Raw genomic sequence first — 14439 nt, 5'->3', positions numbered from 1 at the left:
TGAGTCATTCATTAGACAGATGCTTTTCTCAGATTAGCAGTTAACTTTCTACCAAGAAAATGTGTCCAGCATCAAATTACTTGTTACATAGGGGTCTGTAAGGAGATGGAATGGGCTAAAGGAACAGAGAATTAAGCTCCAAGAGTAGCTTTCCTTTCTATGGAAAGCAGAGATAGACATTTCTTTCATTTCACTTTTCTGTTTATCCCTCAAATATCCCAGTGCCTTTTCTTTTTTACCACAGTGAGCAGTCTACCTAAAATGCCAAATCTCTCACAAAATTGTATAAGGCTGAACAGTTTAGAGGAGGAAAAGAAGTAGGAGCAGGACATAAAATTGTAGACAATAAGCTAATTTTCTGCAAAGGATCCTTTTAAGAATTACAAAATAGATCGATTTCTAACAGAAGAGGGTGTTCTTTTCTTCTCTTTCTAAAAATATTCATAAAGTAGAAGAGCACAGACATTTTGTTGGGAGCAATTTGTATTAGAATTTTCTCCCCTTTTCCAGAAATCTTTCCTCTTACTAATTCAGTGTTCTTTTATCACTTTCAGTGGCTGATTGTGACCTTTTGTATCCCTAGCCATATTGAAACTGCGAATATTTTTCTTTTCAAGAAATGTCCTTCATGCTTGTGATGAAATTGGAACAATTTTTGGAATTTGTTGTTGTGAGATTTTATTTATTTCAAGTAAATATGGATGACATATATCATAAGATCATCCATTTTATGTTGTTTTGTTTTCTTTCTTTTTTTTTTCTTTTTTCTTTTTTGTCTTTTTAGGGCTGCACCCATGGCATATGGAAGTTCCCAGGCTAGAGGTTGAATTGGAGCTACAGCTGCCAGCCTACGCCACAGCGACAGCAACGCTGGATCCAAGCCACGTCTGTGACCTACACCACAGCTCACGGCAATGCCAGATCCTTAACTTACTGAGCAAGGCCAGGGATGAAACCCATGCCCTCATGGGTACTAGTCAGGTTTTTTAACCATTGAGCTACAATGAGAACTCCTGAGATCATTCATTTTAGAAGTTCATTTACCCTATGAGTAATATGAGCCTGTCTTTGTGCTGCCACCAAGCACAAGCTTTTCTGCTTTTGGTTTAGTCTGGAAAAAAGAATCAATTTGATCTTCGACGAGGGATATGCTACACAGAAAAATACAGCCTTATTTTAAGACAAGGAAGGTTAAATCCCCTTTCCTTAATTAATCATTGAACTTTGTTGCCCAGAAAGGACATGTCTCACTTGTTCAAGGCAAAGGAAAGATTTTGCTATAATCCATTTTTAGTTGAGGAATTAAAGGCAATTGATATTTATGAAAAAATTTAATTAAGAATTTTGTATACCTTCAGATTGAAAAGCAAGCTAGATGATAGAAATGGAAGAAAATGTTACTATTGCTGTGGTTATGGTTTCAGTTTTTCTACAGTATGTATCATTATAAGATGATACATCTACTGGGCCCTGCCCAGTCTTCCATTATATAGCACCCAACAGGCCTAAACTGTACCCCATAAATAAATGTTTTAATGTTTCTGCAGCAAAATGTGATAAATAACCTGGAAGTGAATATTTATAATTAGTACAGTCTACCATACCATGCTTAATCTGTGAGTTATTGAATAAACCCTTGACTAGAATTAATTAGTTTATAGCCATCTGGGGAGTTTCCATCATGGTTCAGTGGAAACAAATCTGACTAGGAACCATGAGGTTTCAGGTTTGATCCTTGGCCTCGCTCAGTAGGTTAATGATCTGGTGTTGCCGTGAGCTGTGATGTAGGTCACAGACATGGCTTGGATTTGGCGTTGCCGTGGCTGTGGCGTAGGCCGGCAGCTATAGCCCCATTCAACCCCTAGCCTGGGAACATCTTTATGCCGTGGGTGCAGCCCTAAAAAGAAAAAAAAAAAAAAAGTTTATAGCCATCTAGTATTTTTGTAGAACCTCTGATCATATATACAAACACTATTCCATTTGATCAGTTGCTTTCTACTTTATCAGTAAGATCCTGCTGCTGGCCAATGTTAATATTTTTGTTACTGCTGTACTGACTGCCCACTAGTTACAGCCTCACCTTATGTAAAATCACCTGTAAGTATGAATTAGTTACCTTCTCAAAGGTTGTCCGTAAGACCACTCATTCCTAATTTCAAAGTGCTTAAGAGTAGTTCTTTGGCACTCTTAAATTATTATTTTTTTTCTTTTTAAAATTTTATTGGTCACTCCTCGGCCTAAGGAGTTCCCAGGCCAGGGATCAGATCCAAACCTACACAGTTGCAGCCTACCTTTCAGCTGTGGCAACACCAGATCCTTTAACCTTCTGTGCCTGGCTGGGGATCGAACCTGCGTGCTGGCACTGCAGAGACACTGCAGATCCCATTGCACCACAGCAGGAACTTCACTCTTAAATTATAAGTGAAGAGAGTTGGCCTTGTAAAGCTTTTAAGCCAAGTATATGCTTCTCCTCTTTATTGATCTTTTTTCTCTTGGACATTTTTAAAGCAAGAGACCTGTTTTAGTCTTTTAAGACTTCCTTGATAATCTAAGCAAGAACTGTGAGGAATTTCTGTAGGATTCCTGGCATCTTACTTGCATCCCAGACCCTGTGTTGTATATTAGGGGCAGATTCATCAGCTGAGTTTTAATCAGGAATGCCATTTAACTTTTGATAGGTAATCAACAGTCTTTAAGTCTCAGTAACTTGTGATGACAATAATTTATTTCCAGCTCACTTTACAAATCACTTTGTGCTTGGCTAGATTGCTGCTCTCTTTTTTTTTTTTTCTCATTCTGTATCTCAGGCACTCTGTGGTGTGCTGGTCCCATGGCAGACAGGAAGGGGCAAGGAGATGGCAAAAACAGGCAGTGGTTCTTAAAACATCTGCTTGGACTTGGATGTCATGTACATTCACATGCACTGGACAGAGCTAGTCAGTGGCCCTGCTCAGTCTTCAATTAAATAACACCCAACAGACCTAAACTGTACCCCATAAATAAATGCTTTAATGTTTTTGCAGCAAAATGTGATAAATAACCTGGAAGTGAATATTTATAATTATATTTATAATATCATACCATGCTTAGTCTGTAAATTATTGAGTAAACCCTTGACTAGAATTAACATTAAGTTTATAGCCATCTGGTATTTTTATAGACCCTCTGATTGTATATGCAAACACTTTTTCATTTTATCAGTTACTTTTTCTTACCTCTTCTCATCAGTTGTATGCTGCAGCATCTTTTTCATGGTTCTTTTTCCATCAGAGTTTCATCCCCAAAATATATCAAAATCAAGCAATCCTAGTGTAGAGTAATATTAAATTTGGCTGAGTTGAGAACAGGTGCCCTCTACTGGAAGACAGTAGAATTTATAGTTTTTTTGTGATGGAACATAGTTGTTGAGTTTTGTGACATATACCTAAGGGAACTCCTGAAACTCCATAGCTTTTGGCTATTTAAAGCACTGTATTTGGGTGTATAAATTAAATTAGCCAGTATGGTGAATAATAAATAATTAAATTGCACTTAAGAATTTTTAATCCTCCTTTTCTTCCTTTCTCTTTTTTGTTTTTGTCTAGGAATCCAAGGCATTATAGAGGCATATCGGGCCTGCCTTCCTCAGATAAAACTCTATGGACCAACTAATTTTTCTCCAATCATAAATCATGTGGCTAAGTTTGCTGCTGCAGCCACACAACAACATACGGCTTCTGTAAGTGCCCTATCACTAGGGGGCAGGGAGAATGTGGATTGGTGGTTGCTCCCAGTGCCATTTTTTCTAATTATTTGGTCTTTTGAGATACAAAGATAGGACATGAAGCAATGACACAGTCATCCTTGATTTGGGAGTAACATCTGTTGTTGTTAAATTAGTGATCATTAACAAGACAACACAATATCCTTTATACTCATGAGAAATTTTTCTGTCTTTTGAAATAATTTTCTTAGGTAGGTTCTCAAAAAATTCCACAAAACCTTATGGCCTATCTTTTTGAAATAAACATTAGCAAATTAAGGCTTGAAAGACTTACCACTTCAGTGGCTATTGCAAAACTACTAACTAAAGAGGTTTGAATCAGTCAGTCATTACCGTTGGACCGTGGATACCAAACCTTTTCAGTATCCTCAGAAATAAGGCAGGGATAACTACCTCATGCAATTATTGAAAGAATGAGAGGAGTTCCTCTTGTGGCTCAGCAGGTTAAGAACCTGATTAGTATCCTTTAGGATGTGGGTTTGATCCCTGGCCTCACTCAGTGCGTTAAGGATCCAGCATTGCTGCAAGCTGCTGTATAGGTCACAGATGCTGTTCAAATCCTGCATTGCTCTGGCTGTGGTGTAAGGCAGCAGCTACATTTCCGACTTGAACCCTAGCCTGGGAACTTCCATATGCTGCAGGTGTGGCCCTAAAAAGAAAAAGAAAGACTGAGAGGAGATAACTCTTCTTCTTCTTTTTTTTCTTTTTTTTTTTTAGCAGTGCCTGCAGCATGCAGAAGTTCCCAGGCCAAGGATCAAACCCATGCCACAGCAGTGACAATGCCAGTCCTTAACAGATGAGCCACCAGAAAACTCCCAAGATGATTCATAGAAAGTGACAGTGCCTGAGTCAGAGTAAACACTTCAACGCATGTTAGCTCCCACTATAAATCTTATATCCATTCTAGATTTAAATGGTCCAAAAGATGGGGTTACAACTTTATATAATGTTTTACCACTCTTTAAAAAGGTTTATCAGAGATGATAGGATTGAGAGAAAGAGTCCCTCCCTTGAACCATATCTGTTTTTTTAATAAGGTATTTTAGTTTGGTAAACAAATCTACTTCTTTTATATTTGATCTTTTAAGAATAGAGTTGCCACTTGCTCCCTTGATTAATACTTTGACATATTTAATACTTCCATTAAATCAAAGTGTTTATTCCTATGCTAACTGAGGTTTAATCTTTGACATTTAGATGTCTTGTTTCTGTGTATTTATGCTAATCCTCTTCTGTGGTCTTTTGCAGTTTTAATGAACCTGCAGTTTTTGTATCAGTAAATTTCCTTGTTGTCAGAGAATATTAGAATATTTCATATAGATAATATCCTGGGTAGAGACTGGCAAGGGAAATGAGCAAGAAAGAGACTAAATGACTCATCAAGTTGGAAATGTCATTAACCATTGCTTTTGTTGTTGGGGAAGATGGAGCTGCTCATTGGACATAATTGTCTTATTTTGGCAGCAATATTTTGTGCTCTTAATCATTACTGATGGCGTGATCACAGACCTTGATGAGACCAGACAAGCTATTGTTAATGCTGCCAAGCTGCCTATGTCCATCATCATTGTTGGGGTTGGAGGTGCTGACTTTAGTGCCATGGAATTTCTGGATGCCGATGGTGGAAGTCTCCGCTCCCCGTCAGGCGAGGTGGCCATCAGGGACATCGTCCAGTTTGTGCCTTTCAGACAGTTCCAGAACGTGAGTACTGCCCCTTCCTACTTGGGCACTCTAGGGTGCTGCCTTGCCAGTCCATAGCCAAGGTAGTTGAGTAGGTACCTGGGGTTAGAGAATGTGAGCTTTCCATTCCAAGAGCCTTGATTAGATTTGGCAGTTTTGTTTCAGGTTGTATACTTATGTCCCTCTTGTAATTTATAAGATAATTTGTTAAAAATGATGTTATGATTTTTTTTTTTTTTTTTTTTGCTTTTTAGGGTCACATTGTGGCATATGAAAGTTCCCAGGCCTGTGCTACAGCCACAGCAATGCTAAATCAGAGCCACTTCTGCAGCTTAAACTACAGCTCATGGCAACACCGGATCCTTAACCCACTGAGCGAGGCCAGAGGTCATACCTGTGTCCTCATAGATACTAGTCAGGTTTGTTTATCCTGTGCCACAATGGGAACTCCGTGAATGTTTTAAAATATGTTTTGTCTATTTAACAACAGGAAAACTCGGAGTTCCCGTCGTGGTGCAGTGGTTAACAATCTGACTAGGAACCATGAGGTTGCGGGTTCGGTCCCTGCCCTTGCTCAGTGGGTTGACGATCCGGCGTTGCCGTGAGCTGTGGTGCAGGTTGCAGACGCAGCTCGGATCACGCGTTGCTGTGGCTCTGGTGTAGGCTGGTGGCTACGGCTCCGATTAGACCCCTAGCCTGGGAACCTCCATATGCCGAGGGAGTGGCCCAAGAAATAGCAAAAAGACAAAAAAAAACAAAAAAAACAACAAAAAAAAAAAACCAGGAAAACTCTATGTAAGTATATGATGAATTTACCTAACTGAAAGTTGATTTGATGAAAATCTCTCAGGAGACTATTTTACCCAGTTTACTCCAATGGTAACATTTTGTAAAACTCTGGTACAGAATCATAGCTAGGATACCAATATTGATGCGATCAAGGTTCAGTATAGCAGGCATCCTCATGGACATTTTCAGTTGTTTCCAGTTTTCATCTATTACACGGAAAGCTGCTATAAACATTTATTTACAGGTTGTTGTGTGAACATAAAGTTTTATTTCTCTGGGATAAATACCCAGAAGTGTAGTTGCTGGGCTGTATGGTTATTGTGGTTTGTTTGTTTGTTTATTTATTTATTTATTTATTTTTGTCTTTTTGCCATTTCTTGGGCCGCTCCCGCAGCATATGGAGGTTCCCAGGCTAGGGGTCGAATTGGAACCATAGCCGCTGGCCTGCACCAGAGCCACAGCAACGCGGGATCCGGGCCACGTCTGCAACCTACACCACAGCTCACGGCAACGCTGGATCCTTAGCCCACTGAGCAAGGCCAGCAATCAAACCCGCAACCTCATGGTTCCTAGTCGGATTTGCTAACCACTGAGCCCCAATGGGAACTCACTTATTTATTTATTTTATTTAGGGTCGCACCCCCAGCAAATGGAAGTTCCCAGGCTAGGGTTTAAATTGGAGCTACAGCTGCCAACCTACACCACATTGACAGCAATGTCAGATCTGAGCTGTGTCTGCAGCCTACACCACAGCTCATGGCAACACCAGATCCTTAACTCATTGAGCAAGGCCAGCGATCAAACCAGCATCTTCTTGGATACTAGTCGGTTTTGTTACTGCTGAGCCACGATGGGAACTCCTGGTTGTTGTGTTTTAATCATTAGAGAAACTGTTGAGGGAGTTCCTGTTGTGGTGCAGTGGCTAACAAATCTGACTAGGAACCATGAGGTTGCAGGTTCGATCCCTGGCTTTGCTCAGTGGGTTAAGTATCTGGCGTTGCCATGAGCTGTGGTGTAGGTCGCAGACTTGGCTGGGATCCCACATTGCTGTGGCTCTGGCATAGGCCGGCGGCTGCAGCTCTGATTCGACCCCTAGCCTGGGAACCTCCATATGCCGCGGGAGCAGCCATAGAAAAGGCAAAATGACAAAACAACAACAACAAAAAAGGAAACTGCTCAACTTTTCCAGCACATTTGTCATTTTACATTCTCACCAGGAAATATATGAGTTGGGCTGGGTTGAGAGGGAAGAGGTGGGTGTATATTAAAAAAGCAGTAATGTTAGGGATCTTTGAAGTGATAAAACAATTCTGTATCTTGATTGTAATGGTAGTTACACAGATCTATCCAGATGACAAAATTACAAAGACCCATACATACACACATACAAATGAGGGCACATAAAACCAGTGAACTCTGAATAAGTTCTGTGAAATGTACCAATGCTGGTTTCCTGGTTTTGCTCTTGTACTGTGTTTATATAAGATGTTACCTTTAGAGGAGACTAGGTGAAAAGTACATGAGACTTCCCTGCACTTTTTTTTTTTGGTCCACACCTGTGGCATATGGATGTTCTCAGGCTAGGGGTCCAATCGGAGCTATAGCCACCGGCCTATACCACAGCCACAGCAATGATGGATCCTAGCCGAATCTGCGACCTACACCACAGCTCACGGCAATCGCAGATCCTTAACTGAGTGAGGCCAGGGATCAAATCCGCTTCCTAATGGATGCTAGTCGGGTTCGTTAACTGCTGAGCCATGACGGGAACTCTAAGACCTCCCTGTGCTATTTTTGCCACTTCCTGTTAAATCTGTAATTTATGTACAGAATTACAAATCTGTAATATCCAAATAAAAAGTTAAAAAAAAATACCGAGTGAATGAAAGACCCACATTTAAAAGGTAAAGAGCATCTGTGAGGACACAGGTTCCATCCCTGGCTTTGCTCAGTGGGTTAAGAATCTGACGTTGCCATGTGCTGTGGTGTAGGTTGCTGACGTGGCTCGGATCCTGTGCTGCTGTGGCTGTGATGCAGGCTGACAGCTATAGCTCCAATTCGACCCCTTGCCTGGGGAACCTCCATATGCCACAGGTGCAGCTCTAAAAAGATTAAATAAATAAATAAAATAAAAAAGATCCAAGAAAAAAAATTAAATGCCAAAATGCCAGCACCAAAAAAAGGACTGTATAAATGTTAATAAGCACAATAAAGTGATCCTAAGTGACATTGGTTTCTTAATTTATTCTGTTTCCTGGACTGTTCCTAAGGCAAGATACAAGCCTAGGAATTGGGAATTAACTGCTTTTTCCTGATGGATGAGGCATTCCTAGTCTTTTATCAAAATGCCATTAAACATTTTGTTGCTAATGAAATGGTTGTGAATTTTCTTTTCCACAAGGCTCCAAAAGAAGCGCTTGCTCAGTGTGTGTTGGCGGAGATCCCCCAGCAGGTGGTGGGCTACTTCAACGCATACAAACTCCTTCCTCCCAAGAATCCTGCTGCCAAATGAAAAGAGCCCTGGTTGCCTGAGCAGAATTCAGTGTTGTGTGGAGCAACGGATTTCTCTCTGACCCCAGAAAATGAATCTATCGTTTTACACCCTTTTCACGAACCCCAGCAGTTATGATGCAAACCTCGTTCTCTATGGATTATGTCTGTTTAAAGCATTCTTTTCATGCTTTTTTTAGGAGGAAAGTGCTAAATTAATCTTTGCCCAATCAATTCCGTGATTGCTAGTGATTTACAGTAATTGCAGCGAGGCTGTTTTGATTAGAAACTGGTGTGAGAAAAGCGAATTTTGTAGTGGTGGTTGTTGGACGTTCATATGATAAAAACCAGTATTTTTATACTGGTTTTGAGTGTTTGTCAATAGATAGAATGGAAAATTGTTAGAGTGCTGTGATTTACAGGTTGCTGTACTTTGCTGTAGGCAATATATGTTTTATATAGGCCAGTGTCCATACTTAATGACAGAGCCTCTTAAATCAAGACGATATTGAATTTGTTCCTAGAACTATATTTAGTACTTTTCCATGGGATAAGACTTCACTTGCACCTGAATTTTGCTGCAGTTTAGGCATACACAATTCAAAACAGCATGCATTCTCATAGGACTTCATGAAAAGTACTGAAGAGAATGGAAGGCATAGATTTAATTCTTAAAACTGTACAATCGACAAGGAAAAGGAACCTCATGTAAGTAAGCCATTTTTATTTGCCTTCCTAGATCTTTATTTTCATTGTTGAACATTGTAAATGTGGTCAGATTTTGACCTTTTCATTGACTGTATGTGACACTCAGGACTCTGTGTCAATGATAGGTTGTCCTAGATTCAACATTATTCATTTAGAGTTGTAATGGTTAGGACTGCTTTGTCCAGGAAAACTACAAGGACCAAGCATATAAGGGGAAATTCAGAATTCCACTTCCTTTCTCTTAAAGAAATACCTTGTTAATTAAAAAAGATAATTTTTATACTTTCCTTGCTAAGGTCCCATATATTGATTTTGTACATTGTATAGATTCATTTATTTTTTATTTTTTTATTTTTTGGTCTTTTTTTTTTGTCTTTTTCAGATCCACACCTGCAGCATATGGAGGTTTCCAGGTTAGGGGTCCAATCGGCGCTGTGGCTGCCAGCCTACACCACAGCCACAGCAACACAGGATCTGAGCCTGCAACCTACACCACAACGCCGGATCCTTGACCCACTGAGCAAGGCCAGGGATCAAACCCGTAACCTCATGGATGCTAGTCAGGTTCTTTAACCACCCAGCCACAACGGGAACTCCCTGTATAGATTCATTTGGATAGTCTCTCCTTTTTTTAGTAATATTTTTAGTTTGATTTTTTAAACTCATGATCATGGTTATTAATCAAAATCACATTTTACATTTTAGTAATGATTATTTCCTAAGCCCAGAATATATTATATTGAGCATAAAACCCATTATACCTTAAAAAAAAAAAAAATCCCACTGCTGAATAGGATAGAGTGGACTTTACATGCTTTTTTTTCCGAGCAGAATTTTTTTTTTCCTGATTTTTACCCTTTAGAACATAATACTTAGCAAACATTACCTTTTCAGAATAGATTCAGTAACACTTTATTGAGGACCTGTGTGCCAAGTATATGCATATCTGTATATTGGCCAATCATCTTGAACAATTTAACATTGAGAATTACATGTTTGTCCCATACCCTTAAGTGAATGCACCTTGTACCAGGCTGACGAGCCATTCAGTCTTATTGAAAGCTTGCACCACAGCTGGTGTCTCTCATTCCCTGAAAGGTCAGCCATGAACAGCATTTGGCTTCCCAGAAATAGCTGGTGGAGTTCCCGTCATGGCTCGGTGTTTAACGAATCCAGCTAGGAACCATGAGATTGTGGATTTGATCCCTGGCCACACTCAGTGGGTTAAGGATCCTGAGTTGCCTTGAGCTATGGTGTAGGTCACAGACGCGGCTGGGATCCTGCATTGCTGTAACTCTGGTGTAGGCTGGTAGCTACAGCTGCAATGAGACCCCTAGCCTGGGAAACTCCATGTGCCACAGGTGTGGCCCTAGAAAAACGAAAAAAAAAAGAAAAAAAGAAAGAAAGAAATAGCTTGTTACTAAGGGCAGGATCAGAGGGTATCTGCTTGCCATTGTGGCTGCCTAGCCTGGTGAGCAGTTACCATTTTCTCACTTAGCTTTCTGGCCTCTGGATATGTATGGTTAACCTGCAGGTACTTAACTAGTAGTCTGTTATGCTTTATATGGTGTGTCTGTCTCATTAGCTGACAAGTCATTTGACATCAGTTAGGGAAGGAAAAAGCTGATGATTCTTCCAGTAGTTGGGAGACTTTGTTGTCTAAGATGTTCTAATTTCAATTCTCTTTGTGTGCTTGGAAACAGGTATATATGCTGCTCTGGTTTTCAGAATTTTCTTTTATAAACATAAGACTCCTTTAAAGAAGTGATTTACATATATTCTCAGTGTATGGTAAAACAGTAGTAGAGGTTTTTTTGTTTGAAGCTGGGACACTTACCAGAGCCCTACCCACTGGGCCTCCTCCCTCTCCTTACCCAGATCCTGGCAGCACCTGAGTCACCTGCGCAGCACACCTGGGAACCACTGGACTTGAGCATTCATTGTTTTCACTGGCCAAATAACAGTACTTACTTATGTCACCACTGTCAAATTGATTTGGTCTTCATAATTTTTTATTCTGATTTTAACCAGAATTATTCCTTTTTGAAAATTAATTTTGTATTATGCATTCTTGATCTGGTTCATCAGTAGATGCTGTTATTCATAAGAACTGTGATTCCAGCAAATTAGGATAGTTGATACCTTTTTGCAGTTTTGAAAAAAAGCATTTATAATTTCAAAATTATCATTTTATAAAATTCTTACAATTTCAACATTTCACCTCATCACATGCTGATTTAATATTATTTTATATTAATATAGTTATTTTCCTATTGTACTACCATTCATTCAAGTGCCATTCGTTCTTAAAATGCATTTAAAGAAAAAAAACAAACCAAGTTGACTTTCACACTTCATATGAACAGGTATATTACAAATATATATTGGGGTGACAGTACCCTGGACAGATGTAATCTTTCTCACAGCTCCATATACTGAGAAAACAGTTTACCAATTAGCATGGTCATGTCATCTTGTGCTTAGAATTAAAAGTTTTAAGATCATAAAAATTTAAAGTCAGATCAGGGATTTACAACTGTCTACGTTGGTAGTGCCTTTGACAGCCTTTCCAGAGTAAGTTCAGGGTCCCATTCCTGTTTCTGCTTAATTTGACATACTTTGCCTTTTTCATTTTGTAAATTTTCTGGAAAGCCATCTTTAATAAACATCTCCTACTCTCTTCATGTGTGTGGTTGATAGTCAGTGAAGTGGTGCATATGGTAAACCAACATTTTTGTTGAGATTGAGAGAGTTGCTTTTGTGCTTTTGTGGATGTCATACTTGATAATAAGTTACTAATATTTGAGTTAATGTTAAATGTATCTTCCATTTGAATTCCCTTTGGATAAAGTTATTACTTGATGTGATGTAATAGTGCCTTGTTTTCATTTTTATTCTTTCTCTAAATGTTAGCAGTTGAAGTTAGAAATAAAGTATAGTATTTTAAGCAGACTGTATTTCATATTTTACTGAATTAAACACTTTAGGGGGATTTTATTATTTTGCAGGATTATTCATTTAAAAGACATTAAATTCTGGAGTTCCCATTGTGGCAGAACCCAACCAGTATCCATGAGGATGTGGGTTTGATTCCTGGCCTCACTCAGTGGGTTGAAGATCCAGTGTTGCCATGAGCTGTGGGGTAGGTCACAGATGCAGCTCAGATCCCATGTTGCTCTGACAGTGGCATAGGCTGACAGCTGTAGCTTTGATTCAACCCCTAGCCTGGGAACCTCCATATGCCACAGGTGTGGCCCTAAAAAGCAAATAAATAAATAAGTAAATAAATAAATAAATAAATAAAAAACATGGAATGCCTTCAAAATTCTTTTAAGGGTACAGTAGGGGAAATGTTCGAAGCTTAGCTAGAGTGGCGTGAGAATTATGATGCTTACATTTTAACAGTTGTATTAACCAGGAGAGTATATTCACCTCACTTTAAAAAAATTCACTTCTTTATGTTGCAGTCAATTGGCAAGTTTTTTTGGGATACAGTGGTGATCTAGGCAGCCATAGTTGCTGCCTTCATAGAAATAATATACTGAGGGAGAGAAAAAACATTAAGTGGATTCTTGTAGAGACATGAGATCAGTGTGTGATGTAACATATTGGAGGGGGAGACCTGACCATCTGGCTGTCAAGAAGCGCTTTCTCAATAGGATGTGCCATTTAAGCTAAGACCTGAAAGTTCACTGGATGAAGAAAATTTAAAGCATTTACGAAAGTGCCACATCAACAGCAGGTATGGAGTTGAATGTTTTAGAAATGGAAAGAAGTTAAGTTTGCTGGAAAACAAAGTGTGAGAGGGCAAGTGGTAAGAGAAGAGTGGAGAAATGAGGTGGAGTGGTTGCTGGGTTTTACATGCTGTGAGGGCCTTTAGGGCATGCAAGGAAACTCACTCTTAGGCTCAAAGGTAATGAGGTGCTACTGAATGAGACTTAATCAGAGGAATAATTTTTTTTTTTTTTTTTTTTTTTTTTTTTTTTTTTAGTAAATATACTTTTTTTCTGGCCATGCTGGTGGCATGCAGAAGTTCCCAGGCCAGAGATCGAACCCCTGCCACAGAAGTCACCAAGCTGGATCCTTAACCCACTGAGCTACAAGAGGTGTGTTTTTCAAAAACTGGAGGGCCTAATATTTTGGAATTTGTAGGTGGGACCCTGTTCCCAAAACTGGTGTGGCTACTATGGCTTTGTTTTGGTGAGGCCCAGATGAGAAGTCGGTGATGGTCACCTTATGCCAGCAATTCAACTGTCGGGTTACATACTTGCTAAGGCTGATTCTAGGTCACCTTGTGAATTCTGGGCTTTTCCTGCCACAACCTCGCCTCCACATCAGATTATCTGTTAGCCACATATTATCAATTCCTTAATGGTTCCAAGACTGAGTCACACCTGATGATGACATGGATCCCCAGGATTGCCAAAACTTTGCTTATAGCAAGATCATCACCCTTGTTATTTGATCCCGGGCATGGCTATGTCTGGACAAATTGTCAGGAAAACTTGGAGTGGATTTCAGTGTCCTTAGAGAATTGTACTTTGTCTTGGTTATTGATTCTCTCTTCTGTAAAAGGAAATGATCAGTGAGGCAAATATTATAAACACAGACATGACTTCTTACAATAGGGAAGGAGAGCCATAAACCTGCACTTTTCACAAGCAGACTTATTACATACCAGGTTTTGTAATAGCACTTGGTTTTCTAAGACTGGACTCAAGAATGTCAGGGGTTGGGGAGCTCTTGAGGGTTCTCAGAGGGAAGACTGAGTGCAAAAACATCTGTCTTTTTTCAACCACTCCTTCCATCCAGTAAAAAGTATGTATTTGTTTTTGAACAAATATTTATTGACAAATTTAGTACTGGCCATCAATATGTGTGGTCAAAATGAGGAAAATTTCTTACTAACCTCAAAGAGCTTATGATCTAGTAGGAAAATGAGACAGTATATACTGCTGAAACAAAGAGAGAATGAGTAAGTGAGGCAGCCCTTTGTGCTTGGAGTGAGA

The 14439-nt window shown here is 39.5% G+C and overlaps 1 protein-coding gene across 50 annotated transcripts in view; it reads left to right on the top strand.

Annotated features, from left to right (window-relative positions):
• The window catches only part of CPNE3 (copine 3), a 69060-nt gene extending 56680 nt beyond the window's left edge, over positions 1–12380 (top strand). For 26 of the 50 annotated variants that reach the window (XM_021089156.2, XM_005662995.4, XM_085021137.1 and 23 more), the window contains 3 exons: positions 3585–3718; positions 5228–5464; positions 8634–12380. In XM_021089156.2, the coding sequence (XP_020944815.1) occupies positions 3585–3718; positions 5228–5464; positions 8634–8744 (482 nt within the window). In that variant the 3' untranslated portion in view covers positions 8745–12380. The remainder of the gene's footprint in view (positions 1–3584; positions 3719–5227; positions 5465–8633) is intronic. The other 24 variants (XR_014843044.1, XR_014843046.1, XR_014843048.1 and 21 more) reach the window with 2 other exon arrangements.
• The last annotated feature ends 2059 nt before the right edge of the window (positions 12381–14439 follow it).

This window comes from Sus scrofa, chromosome 4 (genome assembly GCF_054392235.1).
Source record: "Sus scrofa isolate SSC_HxYL_T2T_F1_AM1 chromosome 4, Sscrofa_HxYL_maternal_Yorkshire_Landrace_v2.0, whole genome shotgun sequence".
In the NCBI taxonomy this organism is placed as follows: Eukaryota; Metazoa; Chordata; class Mammalia; order Artiodactyla; family Suidae; genus Sus; species Sus scrofa.
This window is presented reverse-complemented; position numbering and strand designations above follow the sequence as displayed.